The sequence below is a fragment of the Acomys minous genome (assembly GCF_964271855.1).
Source record: "Acomys minous genome assembly, chromosome: 7".
In the NCBI taxonomy this organism is placed as follows: Eukaryota; Metazoa; Chordata; class Mammalia; order Rodentia; family Muridae; genus Acomys; species Acomys minous.
In genome coordinates, this window is record NC_140488.1 from 20,365,510 (window position 1) to 20,389,888 (window position 24,379).

Sequence of the window (24,379 nt, forward strand, 5' to 3'; positions counted from 1 at the left end):
ACCTGCAGATCTCTGGCCTCTGTCTTTGGGCCTCTGCCCTCAGGCCTCTGCCTCTGACCTCAGGAGTCTGTCTGTGACTCTGCCTTTGCCTCTGTTTCTGCCTCTGCCCTCAGGCCTCTGCCTCTGCTCTTGCCTCAGGTCTCTGCCTCTCCCTCTGCATTCAGGCTCCTGCCCTCTGCCCTCAGCCTGGGCCTCTACCTGCAGGCTTCTGGATCTGGGTCTGTATCTGCCTCTGCCCTCACGCTTCTGTTCTCTGGTCTCAGGATTCTGACCTAAGGCCTCTGCAGTGTGCCCAGTATCCTCTGCCATCAGGCCCATGCTCTCACACCTCTGGCCTCAGGCCTCTGCCCTCAGGCCGCAGTCTCTGACTCTTCCTCTGCCTCTCCCCTCAGGTCTGTCCCTAAGCCTAAGACCTCTTCTCTGAGTCCTGTGCCATCAGGCTTCTGCCCTCAGACCTCAAGCCTCTGCTCTCAGACCCCTGACCATAGATCCAGGCCTCTGTCCTCAAGACTTTGCCTCTGCTCTCAGGAGTCTGCCTTTCCCTCTGCCTTTGTCTTGATCTCTGCTCGTCATTTTTGACCATCAGAAATTCATTTGATTTTCTTTGTATTCAGTGTGTTTCATATCCAAGGCAGTCTTGAAGTCTTTGTTATCCTCCTGCCTTTCAACCTCTGATATGCTGAGACTACAGGTGTGTACCAACTAGCAGAGAATTCCTATGGCTTAGATGGAAAATGAACATGTCTGCAAAAGACAGAGAGAAAGACACAGAGACGGGGTAAAGGGAGTGGGAGGGGGGGTTTCTAGATGGGAGAGGGGAAAGGGGGAGAGAGAGAGACAGAGACCGAAAGAGATGCAGGGAGATTGACAGGGGCCACTGAGACAGACAAATCTTGTAGGGAAAAGCTTTGGACTAGAGCAATAGTTGTATAAGTTTGGTCCTCCTAGAGTCCAACATCCAAGTCACTAGACAACACTGGGTGGGAGTTACATGCAGAGTTCTAGTTCCCCTAGATGTCCTGGTCCTATACAACATACGGATGAGGGGACGCGAATACTATAGTTAACATGAAGCCAGGAGGCTTCTGTGTATTATAATGTCTGGCAAGTGCTAGTCTGATGGATCCTTTACCCTCCCACACAGCAGGTGGCAAAAGGATAGCGATCATTCTGTGAACAGCAGGCAAACCAGTAGCACCAAAGAAATTTCTTCCTTCTTTTAGGAGGGCACGCCTCCAGTCTTGGGTCATTCCACAGATAGTCCTGGACTCTCAAGGCCTTAGCACCTCCAATGAAAGCTTTCCAAGGAACACTATAGGCCACACGTGTGGAATGAATTGTTGAAAAGTTATACAGTAAGGACTGGGAGAGGCATAAGCTGACCTAATAACAGTAGCCCACAATTTCTACTTCCTTGCCTCTTGAGCCTACTTATTCTACTACTAGTGTTTGTCAAGAGAACCTCAGAGCTTGTTGGTGGTATATCAAAGCCAGGCAGTGGGGGAAAGTAGAAACTCCCCATACCTCCAATGACACGAAGTCTTCCAGGCTTATTTGAAGGCTGCGATATCAATAAGGATTACAGATGCCAGTGTATCTTTCAGCCAGAGTGGAAGAAGGCAGATACTCTGATTTTACACATAGTACGTACTCAATGAGAAGTGTATGGGTTTTCCATTTCTTGGCTATTGTAAACATTGCTTCAGTAAATATGAAATTACAGGGAGTTCTGTTGAGTATACACCCAGTATCGTTATATGCTATGGAGGATAGGACAATTCATGCGGAGCTATGGAGAATATTTCAATTATTGGAGCAACTTCTACATTGACTCAGTAATAACTGTGCTAATATATATTCCCATCTACAGTGTCAGTGTTTGAGAGGTCCACTTACTCCATGTCCTTCCCAAACTTGTTATCAGGACTATGGTGTGTACACACAATGAAATACTAGTCATAAAAATGAGGAAATCCTGCCATTTGCAACATAAGAGCATGAGCCTAGGGGAAGTTATGCTAAGTAAAAAATGCAGACACAGAAAGAAAAGTATCATGTGCTTTAATTTATATGTGGAAAGTAAGAAAATCAAACTCCCAGAATCCCTTAGATTCTAAAATGGTGGGTACTAGGGGTTAAGGTGGCAGAGGCAAAGAGAATGGGCAGATGCTGGTCAAAGGACACAAGGCTATTGTTGTTTTTTGTTTTTTTGTTTTTGAGAGGAGGAATTGTTTTAGGGATCCACAGTGTATCCTGGTAAGTACAGGCAATAACATGCATTGTATCCTCACCATATATTGGAAAATGCTAATAATTAACTTTAAGTGCTCTCACCACAAACAATAAATTTATTCATTAGCTTCATTTATTCATCCCCTTGTATGTATTATTTGCTATATTATTCATTTATTTTAACAAGGAGAAAAGTCTCAAGGGCATGGGTGAAGAAGGGCTGAGAAGTGCAGCTGAGGGAAGAGCTCCTGTGGTGGTAATGCTCAGTGTTGGGGTGATGGAAGGGCAAGGGAGCTTAAGGGAGCAGTGAGGCTGTGGGGTAAGAGGACAGTCATGGACTCAGCATCTCTCAGCTTCGCAGTGAACCCAAGGCATGGGATGGACACATTCCTGGTGATTTTGTGTTGACACATGCTTTGTGGTCCTACTTGGCAGCATATTCTCTCCTCACTACCACAGCAGCTTTCTTCTCTGCTCTTCCTATTTTGCATCCAGCTCTCCAACAGCCAGTTACAGATTCTGGGTCTGGTTCACCAAATCCTGACTCTTACCAAATTATGGCCTGGTCTTTCCTTATGCAGCCAGAAGTCGACAAATAGTTGTTTGAATGTTTTCCTTGAATCCACATAATTTTTTGGCAGTCCTATGTAATTTCCTTGTATTCTTCTGGAAAAAAACCAACTCTGAGTCCGTACCTCTGTCAACCCTGTCTTAACAAGTAGAGACATTTAGAAAGCAAATAAAATATGAACTAGTTGACAAAACCTTACCATGAGCATATGTAACCTGAGTAGGCCTTCTGAAACCATTTGTTTTACTTAAAATAGGTTGTCCTTGGTCTTTCTCATTGTGTAAAAAAAAAGTGTTCTCGTTATACCATTTGGATGTTAAGCTTAATCCATAAAGACAAAAATAGATAATATATTAAAATATAAAATTAATGGAGTATGAAATAAACACAATACCCAGAGATTTATCAAAACAAACATCTGAATGGCTAGTTCTAGTCCTTGAGCTAGAATTCTTTCTGTTTGTGAATGTCTTTACTATGTTCAGAGCAGAGATTGGGTTCTAACAGTGGTTTCTCATTGGATCATATTTCTATATTGTTCTAAAGAGGTCAATTAGAACAAACACTTTTTTTAGCATTTATTTATTTTTTTATTTATTTTTCTCCTTTATTAATTTATTCTTGTTACATCTCAATGGTTATCCCATCCCTTGTATCCTCCCATTCTTCCCTCCCTCCCATTTTCCCCTTATTCCCCTCCCCTATGACTGTTCCTCTTTGGAGCAGTATTACAGGAGGTAGGGCTTCTGTGGGTCTCATGTGGCCACACCACTATTATGAGCTCCTGAGTGCAGTGTTCCTGTCATGGTCCACATGACACTGTTACCTCCCTGATCTCTGATTCCTACAGCCTTCCTGCCCTACCTTCTGCAATACTCCCTAAGCCTTGTGTGGAAGGGGCTCTTACAGATGTACCACGTATATCTAAACACTCCAATAACACTTAATTCTCTACAGTTTGACTAGTTGTGAGTTTCAATTTTAACCACTGAATACTGCATAAATGAACTTCTCTGATGATATCTGAGAACTGCACTAATCCATGGGCATAAAGATAAATTGCATAAAGACATTAATTTAGAGAGCACGTTGACACTATGTCCATTTAGCAAGGTAACAGCAAGTAGATTCACCCTTAGGGCAGGTGAACTCCCCAGCTTTGTGTTCTTGATCAGATTTATAGTACCAGACATACATTCCATTCAGGAATTGGTCGGTTGCCACGTAACATTGATGCAACTATTGCAAACATGGGCGTATTTTGCCATGCCAGTCATTATTGTTGATCACGGTGTTCACAGCTGGCAAAATTGTCACTGACTTTTTTCTCCCTCCATCAGCTTAGATAACCCTGTCTAGTACAATGAAAGCTATCCAACAAAGAGGGAGCTTCCTGGCCAGTACACAACACACATTTTGATAATTATTTCTTTATGGCTTTATTAAGGCTTGAAAAACGACGCCAGAAGAATGAATTGCAAAGAATTTGCCAGGATGAAGCTTCGAATATGGAACATTCTGATTCAGACTCAGAAGTATGTGCACTGACAGCCATTGAGTAGAACTATGATCCCTCTAATGTTGTTATATACTTAATGTTTGTTGCAAAAGTATGTATAGTGTTAGATTTTCAATTGCTTGAAGTATGTTATTATGTTTAAAGTTTTTGGGTTCTGCCTGTGTTTCCTATTATTTGTGTCTTACTCTATTTCACTAGTGAAATGTATCATCTTCTTTTGGAATCTCAGATTGAGATTGTGGATATTCAACCAGCCACTCGGGAATGGCCACTTGGAAAAACAGTTCAGGCCAGGACATCATCTCGGTTGAGCACAAGGAGGAAGATAAGTGCCACTACAAGCAAGAGCACAGGTACGAGGACAAGCCTTTCTTCCACAGGTTTTACACCCCTGACATCGAGTAGGTACAATGAGCTATTTGGAAGTGGATGAAATAAATCAGATGACCTTCAAGGTGGTTAGGAGGTTTAAAATAGTGTTCTATTTATAACACTGTGAAATCACAGGTGTCATGTCCAACTCTGCTCATTTTCTGTAAATCTTTTGATATGATGATTCAGAGATTCAAACAATCACTGATCTTACACATTTTAGAAATCCCAGTTAGAAATGTGCAGACTCTCCTTTTTTTCTGTTGAATTTGTATTATTCACTTGCTTTTGATTTTAATACTGCAGACATTGTGATAGATCTGTCTTTGAATAAATACCATTTTATTGTTTATGCCCATGCAGTGTATCTTACTGTAACATGTTTTTGTTGTTAGTTTTGTTGATGTTTTGAGGCAAATTCTTGATGTATAGTTCACCCTGTCCTAGAAGTCAGAGTGGGTTTTTTACCTCCACACCAGGGTGCTGGGATGACAGAATTATAGGCATGTGCATTGCCAGGAAAATGTAATGGAAGTAGCAGTGAAAGTGGTTAATCCCTCCAAAATACTGCTGCTCCTTTTATGTGTTTCTATAACTAAGTACTAATTATACAATTGTATAAAAACTGCAACACTTGAGACATGGATCTTACTGCAGATAACTTATATTGTGACATTTTCACTTACTATGGTTAATCTTTTTTCCTCAGTTTCAAATGTAGGTTTAACTTTCAAATATTTTTAGTAGCATCACTTCCATTATTTTTGTAAGTTTCAGATCTCTGTTCCAAATTGTTCTTTGAAAACAGCACAAAGGTTGTGGTGTGTGTGTGTGTGTGTGTGTGTGTGTGTGTGTGTGTGTGTGTGTGTGTGTGTGTGTTTGACTATTTTTAACATTTACATGAGCAGTGATTGCACTTAGCCTACTTATCTGGAGTTACCTTGGAGGGTTGTTCTGTGGAATTATATTCATTACTGTTAAACCAGCTGTGGAGAAATCCTTATAAGATCCCACAGCTATCTTTTCCAGTCAGAGGAGCAAAGCCAGATAACCAGCAACAAACGTTGAAATTTAGCAGCGTCTGGAGTGCTTGCTATGGATTATAGATATTTATTTTTTCATTTGGAACCAGAAAATTGCAAATATGCTATTAAATCGCAAAAGTGATTTGGAAGTGATTGTTAGCAGAAAAATTTAGTCAAAGCTCTGAGCACTGAAACTGTCAGGAAACTAGAATTTTCCAAAAGGACTAAAATGGAATATATAAAACTAACTGAATGACTGAAGTGCAATTTGCTTGTATCCATAGCATTGTTGTGAAGTGTGCATCCTGAAGCTGCATAGAGCAATTGGGAGGTATCTGGTGGGGCACTCTGCCTGATCCTGATGCTTATATTTTGTAAATGTTTTTCATTTTGAAATAATTTTGGACTTAGAGAAAAATTTCAATGCAATACTCAGGAGGGAGAGGCAGAAGGGTCAGGGGTTCATGGCCATTATCTATGCCATGAGTTCAAGGCCATCCTGGGATTCATGGATGTTGTCACAAAAATAAAATAATTTGAATAGAAAGAGCAATACATGGGAAAATGGACAAAAGCAAAAAAAAAAATCTAACCATTTCATTGTGATGCCCTTAATGTCACATTACATAATCAAAACAACATTGGTTTCATTCTTGTTACCAATGTGATGTCTTTTCCTTCTGTCTTTTTTTTCTTAGAAATGTACAGTTAGCAAATTTCATGTCACAGGAAACAATGGATCGCTTTAATTTTTTCCACATTATGACTATATTGCCAATTTTAATCCCTCCATCAGTAGAAGGACATCTGGATTGTTTCAAGTTTTTGATAGTTATGAATAATGTTACTACAAACATTTTCACAGAGGTTTTGCATGGAACTTTCGGTTTGCTTGGGTAAATTCCTGGCTGTGAGACTTGGAGTCATTTGTAACTTATTTCAGCTTTACTATTTGGAGGACACCCAACATCTTGAGGTAGAGACCAAAGGATGTTGCCATGAAAGGTTACTATTAACTGGGCTGGATTTAAGCACCAGTATAAAATGGGAGGTGGGCAGAGAGAAATCAGATACACTTGTCCTTAAGTTTCAAATATGAACGAATTTTAGAAATACTGTTCTCTAAATGATTCCTGTACCTGGCACAGCTCACTCTTTTTTTTTTTAAGATTTGTATTTACTTATTTTATGTATGAGTGCTCTATCTGCATGTATGCCTGCATCCCAGAAGAGGGCGTCAGGTTACAGTACAGGTGGGTGTGAACCACTATGTGATTGCTGGGAATTGAACTCAGGACCTCTGGAGGAGCAGACAGTGCTCTTGTCTTCTGAGCCATCTCTCCAAGCATATCTCATCCTTAAACCACAATGTCCTGTTATATAACGATGTCATATTTTATTGTTTTAGTCACAATCTCCTCTGTGCTTCCTTCCTCAGGTTCTGGACAGAAGTGTACGACAGATTCAAAGAACATGCTAGAGTCTATGGATATGGAATTAGAAGTGCTTCCAGAGACCCTTTTAAGTGATAGCCAGGAAGAAGAAGGCTCCCCAGAACAAGAAGGGAGCAGTGATGAGGATGAAAAGAAAACACTGGAAGAGGCAAAGATCTTCAATCCTAATGAAATTACTGTAATTTCTAGTTGTTCATCAGATGAAGATTACTGTGAAATAATAGAAGACAGCGAAGACGAGAAAAATGATAAGACCCTAGAAACCACTGTGGACCAAGGCCAAGGACACGAAAAGGCAGCAGAGACAGCCTCAACAATCTCAAACACAACCACACAGCATGTGCACCCAGAGGCAGTGGTGGAACCCACAGTGCGCATAGATGAGTCAGCCTCTGGAGTAACTGAGGTACATCTCAAAGTCTTTCAAGTGCATTTTTTTAAACCTCTAACAATGTTAAGCTTAAATTCACTCTGTTCAGGTTTACTTTATAGAAAGCATGATCTTTACTTTTCAAAAACATATATCACTGTTTCTAATGCTCTAGCTTTTCAGACACACAAGAAAATCTATTGGACCCTTAAAAACAGGCAGGTTTGATGTTCTCTAAGGCAAATCACACCCCTTTTGTTCTCATCCTGTTAAATATACAAGGACATGTTTTTGAAAGGCCTTCTTGCCTTACATGGATTTTTGGAGTACTGAGAAATTTCCTTGAACTATTTAGAAGGAAATTTATATGAATAATTAAACTCTCAGTGTAGATACAGTCTTAAATTCTTAAAACAATCAATAGCGGGTCTTCAGTCTGCCTGTGTACAGGAGCTGAGGAGAGCCCAGCCAGATCTTAGCTTCTAGATATCTAAGGTTCCCTGTGGGATTGCTGAGCGCTCCTTTTCCATGTTCACACGTGTATTAAGGAACGGCATGAACTAACAGCAAGTAATTTTGTTGTGTCCTTACAAATACAGCCAAGGAGATCTTTGCAATCCCAACGTCCACTTTTGGGGGAAAGGTTTGCCCAACTCAACACCCCACAAATAAGGACACAGGTCTATGATTTGAGCATAACCAGATCCTTTCAAGATACAAATACTGAAGAAGAGGTATGGAAAGTTCATTTTAAGTTTATAACTGAAAGGACATTTCATTTGTATAGGAAGTCTGATTGGTTTTGTTTATTCAAGCTCAGCCTACCCCATAGGCTGCAGTTGAGCTGCTCCAGAGAATTAAACATATCTATGCTAGGTAGACCTCAATACAGGCTCAATGATATACACTTGCTTGTGCAGGTGTTTTGGATGTTCAGAAGTCTGTGACTCAGAGGCATGTCTCTGACTAGCGTGCTACCAAAGCAGTCAGTAGTCCCCATAGCCCTGTATGCATATAGAGACCAGACTTCCATTAATTTGGGATTCATTCAAATGTACATTTCATTTCTGGGGGATGGTTTTTCAGATATCAAGTTACTTTTATAAATTACCCAACCCTACTCTAGGAACCTAAGGTTAAGATGCTCCAAGTAACATATCTTGGCTTCTGTTAAACTGCCTGCTTATGCAAACCTCAACTTCAGCTAACTGCTTATCTTAGCTCCCCCTTGCAGCTGTCCAGTGTGTTTTTTGTTTGTTTGTTTTTGTTTTTGTTTTCTGCCTTTAAAAGCTCCTTGCTCTCAATTCTTTGTGCTACACTTAAGTCCCAGTTGGCTAGATTAAAACCTTTCAATTGTCTATAAAAAGTTACTTTTATGTTTATTTTTGACACATCAATACCTGCAGGACAGAAAAAAAAAACAATGTCTGTATAAGTTGTCTCAGCGTATTGAGATGCTTCGCAACTTGTATGATGAACTGCAACAAACTGGACAAGGACAAGCGAATCAGGCATGTCAGCCACGAGAGCAGGTACAGGAGCAGCCAGAGCCTAAGATGTCAATAAGTTCATGTACGATACACCTGTATTATTTTTACAATAACGCTGTTGGTTTTGTGTAGATGGTGACTGCTATTGATGACCTGGGGAGTGGCCCCATTGATTCTTCTGGAAATGACAATTCTGAACATGCACAGAATCAGACAGATAGGTAAGAGACAGACTGACTGGGGAGAAGGGTGGAGGCCAATGCTTTTTTCCCTTGTTCCTGCCTGTATAGTGCCTATCTCAGCATCTATTAATAAAGTGGAAGATCTTCCGCACAGAAGGCTTAGACAAGACAGCCTCAAATGCAGAGATTTCCCATCCAACCCTTGAAATCATTGGCTTTATTCCTCAAGTTCAGACTCTTTGCACGGGGTGTTTGTAGAGAAGTGTTTATTGACCATAACTAACTCCCGAGTTTCATGTCCATTCTTCAACTTCTCTGGAAAGAAGGCATGGGACATGAAAACCAGGGAAGTAGATGTAAGATGTTTGCTACTTGCTGTGAGCAGCCAATAACATAAACCTGGATGAGCTTTTACAGGTAACATGGAGAACTCCATATGAGCCATCATTCTTTGACCTGTGTAACAGCTCCAAATTTCTTACAGACTTTCAGAGGATCCTGTTGATTGTACTTCTCCACTTCTGCCTCACCCATCAGCAAGTTCATGTGAAGCAATGACAGTGCCACATCAGCCATTGACAACAGCAGGTTACCCACCAGCAGAATCACAGTACTCATCGGCAAGGCCACAGGACCCACCAGTACAGTCAGATGTAAGTGATTCTCAATCATCTGAAGGTCATAAATCAAAAATTCCTGGCCTGGGGGACTCAGGAAATTTCATGCAGCTATGAAATAATGCCATGGGCCACATTATAGAGCATCATTGTTTAGTATAGGTCAACTCGTGGCTCTACAGTCTAAGAGGGAATCTGTATGATAGAATTGAAATGCCCTATAGCTTTTTTCTTTTGATCTGGGACTCTTCTTCATAAGGAGAATGCCCAAGAAATATGCTCTGTTTTTGAAATGCAGAGTTGAAAGCATTATCAATTTGAAGGAAGTCACACATGTGATGGTAGAACTCACTGCTGAGTAAAACCATTGGGAATCTTGTATAACTGAGCTTCATAAATGATTCCTAAATACAGTCTGACTTTCAGTCTTCCCCAGCCACACCTCACTTTAGTGCCAAGCTCAACACTGAATCCAGATTCCTTACTGAGATTATACATTTTGCAATACTGCAATACAGTCTAGAACCTACCTTGGATATGTCTCATCATATTGAAAAAGTTCCTTAAAATTCCCTTTGCTGAGTGAGTGTGCTTGGCATTTATCTATGGAGTTGCCTTATGTTAGACATGGCAGACAGACCTTGGGGACCATCTTTAAGGGCTACGCTTGCAGAATTAAAACAGGCCCTGATAAAAATAACCCAGTAGATTTAGCTCTTCATGTAAAGTCCCAGCTAGCCCTATAAGGAGCAGAAACATTCAATCTGGCAAAATAGCAACACATCAAAAGTATTTTCATTTTAAATGTTTAAAATGTTTAAAAATGTTTAAATGTTTAAAAATTCTAGATAGCTAAATGTGTAATAATTTCATATACATGGCTTGACCAAGTGAACCATCAGTGTCACCAGAAATTGGGTCCCTATGATCTCATATCGAGATCAAAATGAGCAAATGGTCTGATGGACTCACTAGCAAAGTAGGCTCCAAAGGTATCAAGACAATGGTATCCTTGAATGGGACTCTAAGAATCAGAGTTGTCACAAAATTGATCTGATAGTCCAGACAGTGAACGTAGGGTTTCAGATAGCTCATTGGGAAAGAGGTAGAGTGGGAAGAGCAAGAGTTTCATCCTGAGTACATAAGACTCTGACTGGGCTCCTTGCTTTCTGCTCACTCCTGCCCCGATCTTCAGCTGTCTGTTTGAAGCCCAATTCCTCCTGAATCTATTTTCCTCATTCACCCCATTTGGTTCCACGTACTGGGTCCTGAATCACTTCAAAATAGAGTCAAAAAAGAGTTCTACAACTGATACCTGTAACACTGCCTTTGTGCTTGTCCTCCTCCACTTCCTGGTGGGAGCTGACATCTTTACTTCCACTGTGTAAATGCTGAAATGACTTAAATCCAAGGTTACAGGTGAGACTTTGGCTAGGCCTGACTTCACAAAAAGCTGGGAAGTGGAGGGCCAGACACAGATGCTGCAGACTAAAAGGAAGTTTTGGGTTCTCAGGACTGCCATTAAGCCAAGATGCATCTGGAAGGAAGAATACTACAGGAATCCTAACTTTCCAAGCTCTCTCTGTCTCTGTCTCTGTCTCTGTCTCTGTCTCTGTCTCTGTCTCTGTCTCTCTCTCTCTCTCTCTCTCTCTCTCTCTCTCTCTCTCTCTCTCTCTCTCTCTCTCTCTCTCTCCCTCCCTCCCTCCCTCCCTCCCCCCCCTAGTACCTTGTAAACCAATAATGCAAAGACACTTGTCAGTGGCTCACTGGCTTGAAAATAAAGGAATACTCCTATCACCACAGAATATTTCAGTTTGCCACTCTCCCTGCTTTTTTTTTCTTTTCAGCATGCCTCTTCTGATAACCTGAGAGAGAACACGCAGCCTGGTCAAGACAATTCTGCAGATTCTCTGACTGAAGAGAACATCATCAATCCTCATCCCTAAGGGGAAGATGAGGCAGAAGACCTAAGTCCATGGTCTATGTGGGAAAGGGACATACAAGAGTCCCTGGATGGGAGAGGGTGGGTGGGTTATTTTCTTTACTCACAAATTTAGTTTTTAGTTGTTTCTTAAGCATAATGAGTTTAATGGAAAGTAAGCTGCAAAAGCAAACTATTACATCCAGATTAGTGTGTGATAACCACTATTCATTTCCATCTGCTTGCCCCACACTTTTTCAAGTAAACGTATATACATCTGTGCTTTTGCTGGGGCAAGCTGCCTTCAATGGGAAGAATTCTAGGGTACTAATGTTTTTGCCAAAATAAGAAATGCCACAGAGGTTTGAAACGCAGAAAAATACTGTTCCATCATGCCCTTTTCCCCAAATCTCGGGCCTTAATCTTGATTTATTCATATATGTCTTCTGTGGTCCTATGCCACTTTGTAACCTATATTCCAGACAACCAATTTGAGAAGTAATATCTGTTCAAAAAATGTATGTCTTTGCTTAATAAACACTATGTTGTACTGCAAGTCTTGTGTCTGTGAGGCTGACTTTGAAATCCTAGGAATATTACTGACTTGGTAGACCCACACTTATGTCCTGATGAAGAGCCTATGTTCTAGGCAGAAACATTTCATGCAGTACCTGTTCCTAGCACATTGGCTTGTTTTCTACACTTACAGAGTCCAATGGCTGCTACCCTCCTGGGTCGCTAAGAATATAGGCGCCCCATTCCTACCTACAGCCTTTTTGGTTGGTTTGTCTTTGTGTGTTATCCCCATCTTACTTTTAAAGACAGTGTCTACCATTGCACCTGGAGCTCACAAGCAGGCTAGACTGGCTAGTACAGTTCAGGGATCATCTCCCCAGCATTGTGGCCACAAAGGTGATTTTGCTTGTTGGTCCTGTACCAAGAAGAGCATTTCCCCTCTGTATGAAGAGTGGGAGGAGTGGGAGGGGTCAGGGGCATGGATAGCTCTACCAGAAATCACCCCATGTCTTTGGGAAGGGCAATGCACTACTAATGGAAGAAAGCAAAGGAAACAACCCAGAGTACTCTGACATGCCTCCGGACATATGGTTTAGAACATAGTGTTATAAAAGAAGTGTTTGCATGCTCCCCAAACTCACCGGAAGCCGTAGCCTCTAATGTGATGAATTCGGAGATGAGGTCTTAAAGAGGTATGGTCCTGAGGGCAACAGAAAGATGGTGGTGGCACGTGGACTTTTGATAGCTAGTCAAGCACCCTGGTCCCAGTGTGACTTTGGAGTTCACTGTAATTTCCTGGACAGCATCCATAGTTCTCAGAATTACAGTTTATGCTCTGCATTTGCAAAGTTGTTTTAGCAATCTGGTCTTCAGCTGGAGAATATGCCATTGGGGAGCAGAACACTTTCCTCACAAAGTACAGGACTGCTGAGGACAGCGGTAAGCTTGAGCATGTCTTAGGAAGGCATGGGAATTCCAGGAGGCCTGAGGCCACCTATGGGCATAACTGCTTCTGCCCACTGCTTAGAATGTGGCTGTTCTTGGAGATAACCTCCTTGAGTAGCCCTGCAATGGCTGAGCACAGTTGCACTCACTTTGTCAGGTAGTTTGTCAAATGCTGACACTCACCAGAGTTTCCTGCTTTAGTTGTTGCCCCTCCTGCATATGCTCAACTCCTACCAGCTGAGGGTAAGTAGAGGCACAGAGAAGTTCTCCAGAGATTGTGAGCACAGGAGTCAACAGCTGCAACCCAGGAGCTCGGTCCTTCTCTCGAACACCACAGAACAGCTGCAACACCTTCTAGATTGAAGAGCCTGGAAAGGGAGTCCTGGGACCTAGCCTGCCTTCTCCATCCTCAACACAGTAGTCATTAGCTCTAAGATTCAAAGCAGGTGGCTCTGTACCCTCTCCTGTGTTTCTCCACTCCAGCAACAATGTCAATAAAGTGGCCCCAAGCTGAAAGCACCTCACTATAACCCAGTGAGGAGACATGGGGTGGTAGAGTCAGTTTGACCTTGTTTATCTTTTCAACATGAGGCCAAGTTCAATTCACCCTCCAGGGAGAGCTCAGGAGTTACATATTAGTGTGGCTCATGGAGGGGAAATGATGAAATTCACAAGAGCTTCCAGACATGTTCACTTTAACTTCTACACTTGCTCATTTCCACATAGAAAGGGCAAGGCTTGGCTTATATATAATGGAATATTATATATACACAGATTTACAGCTGCATATTCATGAGTTTTCTGTGGCATCCAACATTTATAAAGATTCTTAGTCCCAAATGCATTTTATAAATAAAAAAGGAAGAGTATTATTAAGACTATCAGCTTCAGTCCACACCCTTCCTCCACATCTTTTCACGCCACGATAGCAGCTAATAGCCAGGGCTGTGTATTGAGCAATGTTTTGAAGTGTATCTTGAAGACAATGAAGGGGAAAGTAGCCTTGACATGTTGTAGCCTGTGGGTATTGTTCACCATGACTGAGCTGGAGACATGTTCCTGTTAATAACTGCCCACCCACTGTAATCTCAAGCCATCTGAAGCCTTGCTCCTGAGCCCCTGTTGCACTTCCAGGGAGCCCCTCACTCCCGCTACCTGCTAGGATTCTAGCCCTGTCAAAGTACAGTCTATGCTGTTTGTACACCCGACTAATAACCCTCACCTCAGGCTCTCTGGCACTTGACTTCTGACTAACTGAAGCAAGAGCCTGCTTGCCTGATGAAGGATTAGTGTGTGTGGCCAGAAGCCTCACCTTGCACTAACTGACCTAGAACTACTCTTGCCACCCAAATTACACATCGCCATGGAGTGGTCCCAAGACTTTAACCTCAAGCACCACTCATCAGTGATAACAGATGGCTGCTGGGAGGAGAGAGAGGGTTGATTTTTCTGGCAACTTAGACTCTCTCATAGGCTGTCTGTATCCCAGTGAATGACTCCACACTCATGCACATACTGGCTGCACTGAAGAAATCCAGTGAGCAGAGCGTGGTGGTGGGAAAAGTAATGTGTGGAGTTAGAGGGGAGGGAGAAGGACAGATTGATCAAAATACATTTTATTCATTCTCAAACACCAAATTAAAAAACAACCCTCAGATTCAGAGCTAGGTTTGGATTAACTATGCCACAGGGGATGTTAAATTATTAGGCTTTTCAGCAGGAGCAGTAAGCAAGGCTCTGCTGCATGATCATCTATTGTTATGCAGTGCAGTCCCAGTTCACCTTATTGATCTTATCTTTTCCTTCCCTCTGTAGTTGTTTCTTTCCTCCCATCATGTATTCTGCCTTCAGCTTTGGTGAACCATCGGGTGTGATACAAAGGCTCTGCACCTTTCTGCCCTCATGCATCGCCAACCTCATAAGTAGCACAAAGTCCTTCCCTTTTGTCTCTGCATCTTTGCCCACAATGCAGGTGGGAAATGCCCCAGGTGGGAAGAGCACTATGTAGGAAGAGCCCCTGGTAGAAAGGGCCCCAGGTGGGAAGGGCCCCAGGTGGGAAGGGCCCCTGGCTCTCCTAGAGCATTCTTGACTGTTCAGCACCTGCCACATGTGCATCAGCACTCCTCTAAACTGCTCCCATGATGGGTAGAGGTCTCAGACATTCCCAGAACTCCCACAACTCAGGGCCTTGCACAATTCAATGCTGCCCAAAGGAAATCAGTTGCTTGAGACATGAGCAAGTGGGAAATCAAGACTGGCTGGTAGCCCTGCACAGAAGCTGAGAGGATCAGGCAAGAAAGTGTTCCACCTCTGCTCAGTCTTTCTGGCTCAAGTGTAAACTCATCCTAAGTTTGTGAATCTTAACCAGTAAACAGGTTTAGGCTTCATCCTTGGAGTGAGGCCCTCCTACCAGTAGAGATCTGGCCCCTGGCTTAGCTACAGTCTGATGAAACCGGGGAGCTAATGAAACTTGGTGGATGAGACAGCTCAATACACTACCAAGAATTTGGTGGCTCCAGTTAGCCTCTGGACATTCCTCCATGGCACACACAAGTCCTCACACTGCAGAGACATGGGGGTGATGAAAGGGTGAAACTTCTGGAGTCATTGATGTTTCCTTCCCAGATGGAGGCCCTGAGCCCAAAAGTCAAAGGGTAATTAACCACATAGTCACCTTGGTGATGAAACAAAACCCACAACCCTACAGAATCAAAACATGTCAAATACAGAGAGGCAGAGGTCAGCAGACGGGACAGGCAAATTGCAGTATTTAGAATAGCGAATTCAAGTGTAATCCAAGTTCCAGCCTGTGGGGAAGGTAGGTGGAAGAGGAGCTGGAAATTCACCTGACTGGGAGTGGGGTAGGACTTCAGCAAGGAAATAGCCTCTAGGTTTTCAGAGAGGGCTGGTATCATGGGATGGTTTAAACCTGAGGCATTGGGTATGCCATCTGCTAGGCAAGTCTGTGTAGGGTACTCGTGCACAGTAAATTCCTTGAGGAAGGTGGTGTGGTTTTCTGGTTTAGTGTTGCTTTGCTATTCCACACGTGTCACCTGCCAATTGTCAGTGTCCAGCCATGTCCATCTGGGATTTAGGGTGGAGAACCAAGACAATACTTTGACTTTTTACCTGGACCATCTGTGAATCCCTTTGTTGACTCCTGGGTTTACAAGGTAAGGTTAAGACAGTTGATTGACAGCAGGGACTTCATCTGTTCTCTGAAGCTCTCCAGGATCCTAAAAACAAGGAACAGGTGAAGAAACACATGTTAGTCATCTCTAAGTCTAACTTCAGCTCCTCCCCTACCCCACCCCCCACCCCCCGGGCTCCTATGAAGGCACAGAGCAAGCACTGATCCTGTGTAAGGATGAGCATGCTGGGAGACCAGACCCTCCTAATTGATTGCATCTTTCCTTCTATTTTCCTGGTCCAGTTGGGTCTTCTCCCTTGGTTCCCTCCTCTAGTCACTGTATGTTCTTCTCTCAGTCACCAAGATATCTGCCCGACTCCTCCCTGTAGGCTCAATTTTCTTAGCAAATAGATTTTATTACAAACTTATTAACTGAGAATACCTCATTTATAACTCAACTAAGCTAAACAATAGGAAATGAAGATTTAAAAATACAATAATGAAACCATAAGGAGATCAGTTCCAAAGAACGTTTCTCCTGGTGTAATCAGCAGGATTTCTTCTGCTGGATCTTGGAGCAACCAGAACCTGGAGCCTCAGCAAGAGCCCAGAGCCCTGAAGCCTTCCCTTGAGTGGTTCTCTCTAGAAGCATCTCTAAGCAGAGCAATGAACAGCCAAGTCTCCAAGGGCCCCACCTCTTGTTTTTGGCTCACACTTATACCTCCTGTCAGAATTTTTTCAAGCATGTTTTTCAGCTGGTTGATAACCAATCTGCCCCACACGGTGGTTCAACTTCTAAGGGGATAAACATCATCTGCTCTCTCACAAGTCTTTTTGTCATCCCCCACTTGTGATCAAAACAAAAAACATGTTTATTTCTCATTCATCTCCCCCTTTCTATTAAATAAAATAAGTTATATACAACAAAATAAGAATTATCCAGTAACTCACATTTACAAGGAGCAGTCAGTCCGTTTGTAGTTAACAATTTTTGAGAAATTGTTATCTATCCTATGCTGCTGATTCTTATCCTAATATCTAAAGATTATATTAAGACTGTGGCTATCTAGTCTTCAACCCCATCAGAGACCCCACAAGGAAAAACTATCTAATATGAAGGAACTGCAGGCAAGCAACTTTCAAAAGTATTGACAGAAGAGAGAGTTGAGTGTCTGGACAGTCACAAGTTCCTCTCCATTGTTGGGGCATCCCAGTCTTCAGCTAGCTGGCGCAAGTCATCTGACAGACTGCTTTTGGACTGTGACAAGTTTCTCTCCATCACTGGTATATCCCGCCTTCAGCCAGCCAGCCCAAAGCATCTGGCAGACTGCTCTGAAGCAGGAACCCTGCAAGGCTGGGCAGCCATTTTCTCAGTATCAGGCTTGATCATAGTGGACAGTCATTCTGTCATTAGCAGTAGAGATAAGCACAGTTCCTCAGACCAGTGGCTATCAGCCACTATCATTTCTTGATCCTCGCATGATTAGACTGGAGGTGCTGCCAGGAGCAGATGTGTCTCTCTGTCATACAAGCCCTTTATTAAATGCCATTTTCTGTGAATCTCTGAAGTGTTTGAAGGCTATCTATCCCTTTGAAAACATATACAAAAAAAACTAAGTAAAGCTTATTCTATAATTAATTAATTTAGTATCTAGTCAGATTTATAAGTGACCAACTAACAATTTCTATCTCTGACCATCCTGAACAAGTTATGACAGTTATTTTTCACCTTTTCAAATAAGTTGTACATATACAATACATTAAATAAATGTCGAACAAAATGATCTTAAGTTTCTCCCAACATACAATATACAATTTAAGTTTCCATTAACATACCATATACAATACATAAAGCAAACATTGAAAAAGGAAAAATCTTAAATTTCCATCAATCTATAATACCAATATGAAATATTTGAATACCAATACAAATTATTTGAGGCTAGTGGATTCAATAATCTACTTTTTATTCTATAAATCTATATCCTCCCTTATATGCTTCCCTTATATCTTCCCTTCTTCCCCCCTTATCCCCTAACATTAGGTAAGATAGAAAAATAAGAAAGAAAGAATGATAGAAGAAAGAAATCCCTAAATGAAACTTTTATTAACTTATAACTAAGCCCCCTAGACAACAATGAACATTGATAACCCACCAAAAACCGCCACCCCACCTATTGGGAATGGGGGCATCATTCTCTCAAAATTACTTTTTGCTGTTTAGGAGGGAAACATCTTTTGGGTAACCATAGAAAAATAAGATATTGGCCAAGCGCTGCAAAAGCTAGCGGTATCTGTTTTGTCCAGTCTTTTTTGGATTGATTCTTGGGGCTAGCCATTTTTAAAGTCGATAGACATGCAATTTCTTGAGGAAATAGTAGCTGAAGCAGTCTTTGATGTTGAATCGCTTGGGCTACCTGCTTTGTTTCCATAATTATCGGTTTTTTGTTCTGACAATAAGCAAACTTACACAAGTTTAGAATAAGTACTTATATAATATATATTGAATATAAATATATATTCAAGATGTACAAATTAAAGATAAACATCTGCCCTATTTTTGAGCAGATGTAAGTCATCAATGTTATACATCTGTGTGAGCTGTAATATCCAAGCTGTAAGAAAGAATGTCATGTTATAAGGACCAGGTATCCCTTATTATTCCCTTGCTATACAAACACATTCATGTGTTATGTACTAAGAGGTCTTTCCTGGTCAGATCTAATCTTTATGAATTTTGTCAGCAACCATATAGACATATAGGCATAACCCCAGGCCCACCTCAAAACTTTTGCAGGTTTCCAGTCCATGCTCGATAAATCCTTATAGTAAGTTGGTTGTCCTAGTTCCTCAGTTTTTTCTATAACCCACTATCTCTCAGCTGCTGTTGTCCCTCATCACCAACATTCAGAAAATTTAAAGTCAACAAAGCATTGTTTAATCTGCCCCTGGGGTTCTTTACACTTCCTTTTTGTTTAATAAGCATCTCTTTTAAGGTACGATTAGCTCTTTCAACAACTGCCTGCCCTGTTGGATTGTGTGGTATACCAGTAATATATTTAATATTATAACATGTAAAGAATTTCTTCATCTTAAGGGACACATATGCAGGAGCATTGCCAGTTTTTATTTGTGCAGGTATTCCCATAATTGCCATTATTTCCAATTAATGAGTAATTACACAATCAGCCTTTTCAGAACTTAGGGCAGTTGCCCATCTAAATCCCGAATAGGTATCGACAGTATGTACATATTTTAGTTTTCCAAATTCTGCAAAATGAAACACATCCATCTGCCAGATTTCATTCCTTTTTCTACCCCTAGGGTTAACTCCAGCAAGTAAAGGGTTTTGATTATACAACGAACACGTAGGACACCTATTAATTATTTCTCTGGCTTGTTGCCAAGTGATAGGGACCCTTTCCTTCAAACTCTTACTGTTAACATGATCTTTCTCATGAAATTTTGAGGCTTTGAGTGCATTCTCTATTAATAATTGGTCGATTTCCCCATTTCCTTGTGCCAATGGACCTGGTAAACCTGTATGGGATCAAATATGAGTAATATACAAGGGATAGTTTCTACTTCGGATGACCTGTTGCTGTTCTATAAATAATATAGTCAATTCAGAGTTATCAGGAGTAAATTCAGCAGTTTCTATATGGAGAATGACTCTTTCTGCATACTAGGAGTCAGTGATTATATTAATAGATTCAGGAAAATCTAACAGTACCATAAGGATGGCATATAATTCTGATTTTTAGATGGAAGTAAATGGACTTTTGATCACCTTAGTTGTTTTATCAGATTTATAACCAGACATACCCATCTTATTTTCATCCGTGTAGAAGAAAGTGGGTGTCCCTGGTATTGGTGTCCTTTTTACAATACTTGGAAGGATCCAATTAGTTTTCTTTATACATTGCATACGTTTGCTTTTTGGATATTTGTTATTAATTCCTTCCAAATAATTACTACAAGCCCTTTGCCAATCTCCATTAATTATCCATAGTGACGTGACTTCAGAATTAGTAAAAGGCACTACAATTTCTGTGGGGTCTGTCCCTGATAGTTGATGAAATCTTATTCTTCCCTTTGTAATCAACTCAGAAATTTTTTTCGATGTACATCTTCAACTTCTTACTTTGTTTATTTGCTAGAAACACCCATTCCATAGTCCTATCTTCCCTTTACGTAAGGAGCCAGTAGGAGAATGTTTTGAAGGCAAAACAACCAGAATGCAACCAAGTTTTGGATCCATTCTATCCACATATGCCTTTTGCAGTTTTTGCTTTACTGAAATTAACTCCTTTTCCACATCAGCTGTTAGACACTTTGGACTGTTTAAATCTGAACCCCCTTGTAACGTTTGAAATAAGTTACTTAACTCATAGGTAGCTAGTTCAATTGTAGGCCTTAACCAGTTAGTGTCTCCCATTACTTTTTGAAAATCATTTAGTGTTTGCAACTGATCTCTATGGATCTGTACTTTTTGAGGTCTAATATTTTGTTCAGTTATCTTATAGCCTAAATGGGTAATTGAATCTCCTCTTTGTATTTTTTTCTACGGCATTTTGTAATCCCCAGCATAGTAGAATGCTTTGTACTTCTTTAAACATTTTTTTCTAAAGTCTCCAAATCAGAATCAGGCAACAGAATATAATCCATGTAATGGTAAATGATAGATTGAGAAAACTGCTTATGAAGTATTTCTAATGGTCTTTGAATGAAATTTTGGCATAATGTAGGGCTATTCAACATTCCCTGTGGGAGCACCATCCAATGGTATCTCTACATTGGACCACAACTGTTCAGTGTAGGTACTAAGAAAGCAAACCTTTCCCTATCCTTCTCATACAAAGGTATTGTAAAAAAGCAAAAGCAAAAACAAAACAAAACAAAAAACCAATCTTTTACATCAATTACTATTATAGGCCAAGACTTAGGTGTAGGCTCAATTTTCTTAGCAAATGTTTTATTATGAACTTATTAACCTGACTAACCTGAACAATAGGAAAAGAAGATTAAAGATTGCAGTAATGAAACCATAAGGATATCAGTCCCAAGGAATGACTCTCCTGGTGTAATCAGCAGGATTTTTTCTGCTGGAACATGGAGTAATCAGAACCCTGAGCTTCAGCAGGATCCCAGAGACACGAAACCTCCCCTCGAGCAGTTCTCTCAAGAAGCATCTCGAAGCGGAAAAATAAACAATCAAGACTATCCCAAGTCTCCAAAGGCCCCGCCTCCTGTTTTTGGCTCACATTTACACCTCCTCTCAGAATTTTTTCAAGGATGTTATTCAGTTGGTTAATAACCAATCTTCTCCACATGGTGTTTCAACTTCTAAGAGGATAAACATCACCTGCTCCCTCACAAGTCTTTTTCTCATCCCCCACGTGTGATCTAAACAAAAAACATATTTATCTCTCGTTGAGAGCCCAGAGGGCATAGGCCTGAGGACAGAGTGGAGAGGCAGAGGGACAGGCAGAGGCAGAGGCAGAGGCCAGAGGCAGAGGCCAGAGGCAGAGACAAAGGGACAGGAAGAGGCAGAGACTGAGGCCCGAGGCCAGAGGCCTGAGGACACAGACCTGAGAGCATTGGCCTGATAGTGAGGCTGAAGGGCAGATTGCAGACCCCAGAGGGCAGAGGTATGAAGGCAGAGGTCAAGGCCAGAGGGCAGAGGCCTGAGGCCTGAGGGCAGAGGCCTGAGAGCAGAGGCAGAGGCAGAGGCTTGATGATAAAGGCAGAGGCCTGAGGTAAGTGACCTGAGGACAGAGTGCAGAGGCCTGAGAGCATAGGACTGAGGCCTGAGGGCAGGGGCCTGAGGGCAAAGGCCTGAGGACACAGGACTGAGATCTGGGTCCAGAGGCCTAAGAGCAGAGGCCTGAGGGCAAAAGCCTGAAGCCTGAGAGCAGAAGCCTGAGAAGAGAGGCCTAAGTCTTGATGGGAGAGGCCTGACGTGGCAGAGGATGCAGAGGATGCAGAGGATGCAGAGGCAGAGGCAGAGGCAGAGGCAGAAGAGGCAGCAGAGGCAGAGGCAGAGGAGGTGGCAGAGGCAGAGGCAGAGGCAGAGGCAGAGGCAGAAGAGGCAGCAGAGGCAGAGGACAGAGGAGGTGGCAGAGGCAGAGGCAGAGGCAGAGGCAGAGGCAGAGGCAGAGGCAGAGGCAGAAGAGGCAGCAGAGGCAGAGGCAGAGGAGGTGGCAGAGGCAGAGGCAGAGGCAGAGGCAGAGGCAGAAGAGGCAGCAGAGGCAGAGGCAGAGGAGGTGGCAGAGGCAGAGGCAGAGGCAGAGGCAGAGGCAGAAGAGGCAGCAGAGGCAGAGGCAGAGGAGGTGGCAGAGGCAGAGGCAGAGGCAGAGGCAGAAGAGGCAGCAGAGGCAGAGGCAGAGGAGGTGGCAGAGGCAGAGGCAGAGGCAGAGGCAGAAGAGGCAGCAGAGGCAGAGGACAGAGGAGGTGGCAGAGGCAGAGGCAGAGGCAGAGGCAGAGGCAGAAGAGGCAGCAGAGGCAGAGGCAGAGGAGGTGGCAGAGGCAGAGGCAGAGGCAGAGGCAGAAGAAGCAGCAGAGGCAGAGGCAGAGGAGGTGGCAGAGGCAGAGGCAGAGGCAGAGGCAGAGGCAGAAGAGGCAGCAGAGGCAGAGGCAGAGGAGGTGGCAGAGGCAGAGGCAGAGGCAGAGGCAGAAGAGGCAGCAGAGGCAGAGGCAGAGGAGGTGGCAGAGGCAGAGGCAGAGGCAGAGGCAGAGGCAATCAAGACACAGGGACAAATTCGAGGACAGAGACGGAGGGCAGCGGCCAGAGGCCAGTGCAAAGGTTTGATTCTGAGAGCAGAGACCTTAGGCCTGAGAGCAGAGGCCTGAGGCCTAAAGGCAAATGTCTGAGGGCAAGAGCAGAGGAAGAAGTTAAAGCAGAGGCAGAAGCAGAGGCCTGAGGTTGGAGGCAGAGGGAGAGGGAGAGACCTGAGGGCAGAAACAGAGACATAGGCAAAGGCATAGAGGGAAAGGCAGAGTACTGAGGGCAGAGGAAGAGTCCCAAGTGCAGAGTCATGAGGACAAAGGACTGAGATCTGGGGGGCATCAGCTTAAGAGCAGAGGCTTAAGGCCTAAGGGCAGAAGCCTGAGGGCACAGGACTCAGAGGAGAGGCCTAGGGCATGGGGGCTGAGGCCTGAGGGGAGAGACATAAGAAGAGTCAGAGACTAAGGTCTGATGCTAGAGGTGTGAGAGCTTTGGCCTGGTGGCACAGGCAGGAGGGCAGAGTGCGCAGGCCTGAGGACAGAGGCCTGAGGGCAGATGGCAGAGGCCTTAGGGCAGAATCCTTAGTCCTGAAGGTGGAGGCCCAAGTGCAGAGGCCTGAGAGTAGAGGACAGTGGACTGAGGTCTGAGGGCATAGGCCTGATGCCAGAGGGGACAGGCCTGAGGGGACAGGCCTGAGGGCAGAAAGCAAAGGCCAGAGGCCAATGCAAAGGGTTAATTCTGAGAACAGAGGCTTTAGGCCTGAGGGCAGAGGCCTGAGGCCTAAGGGCAAAGGCCTGAGGGCAAGAGCAGAGGCAGAAACAAAAGTAGAGGCAGAGGCCTGAGGTTGGACGCAGAGACAGAGGCAAAAGTCAGAGGGAAAGACAGAGAGTCCTGAGGGCAGAGGCCTGAGTGGAGAGTCCTGAGGGCAGAGGCCTAAGACTTGAGAGGACATGACTGATGGCAGAGGCAGAGGCAGACACAAAGGGCAGAGGGAGAGGAAGACATCAGTGCTCAGGGCCAAATCAGAGGACAGAGACTGAGGGAAGTAGCCTGATGCCAGAGGGCAAAGACCAGAGGCCAGTGCAAAGGGTTGATTCTGAGAGCAGAGACCTTAGGCCTGAGGGCAGAGGCCTGAGGCCTAAAGGCAAAGGCCTGCGGGCAAGAACAGAGGCAGAAGCAAAAGCAGAGGCAGAGGCCTGAGGTTGGAGGCAGAGGGAGAGACCTGAGGGCAGAGACAGAGACATAGGCAAAGGCAGAGGGAAATGCAGAGTCATGAGAACAGAGACTGAGATCTGAAGGCCTCAGCTT

The 24,379-nt window shown here is 43.2% G+C and overlaps 1 protein-coding gene and 1 long non-coding RNA gene across 5 annotated transcripts in view; one reads left to right on the forward strand and one right to left on the reverse strand.

Annotated features, from left to right (window-relative positions):
* The window catches only part of LOC311601634 (uncharacterized protein), a 29,042-nt gene extending 16,741 nt beyond the window's left edge, over positions 1-12,301 (forward strand). For 3 of the 4 annotated variants that reach the window (XM_084789209.1, XM_084789207.1, XM_084789208.1), the window contains exons 5-12: positions 4,251-4,338; positions 4,552-4,675; positions 7,158-7,579; positions 8,143-8,277; positions 8,950-9,075; positions 9,166-9,254; positions 9,700-9,868; positions 11,680-12,301. In XM_084789209.1, coding sequence (XP_084645335.1) covers positions 4,251-4,338; positions 4,552-4,675; positions 7,158-7,579; positions 8,143-8,277; positions 8,950-9,075; positions 9,166-9,254; positions 9,700-9,868; positions 11,680-11,778 — 1,252 coding nt within the window. In that variant the 3' untranslated portion in view covers positions 11,779-12,301. The remainder of the gene's footprint in view (positions 1-4,250; positions 4,339-4,551; positions 4,676-7,157; positions 7,580-8,142; positions 8,278-8,949; positions 9,076-9,165; positions 9,255-9,699; positions 9,869-11,679) is intronic. The other variant, XM_084789210.1, reaches the window with a different exon arrangement.
* LOC311601635 lies at positions 1,632-16,448 on the reverse strand. Its single transcript, XR_014780618.1, has 3 exons — positions 16,344-16,448; positions 13,398-13,582; positions 1,632-3,124 (listed from the first exon to the last, which is right to left on the reverse strand). It is a non-coding gene; the product is annotated as an uncharacterized lncRNA (long non-coding RNA).
* Between the last annotated feature and the right edge of the window lie 7,931 nt (positions 16,449-24,379).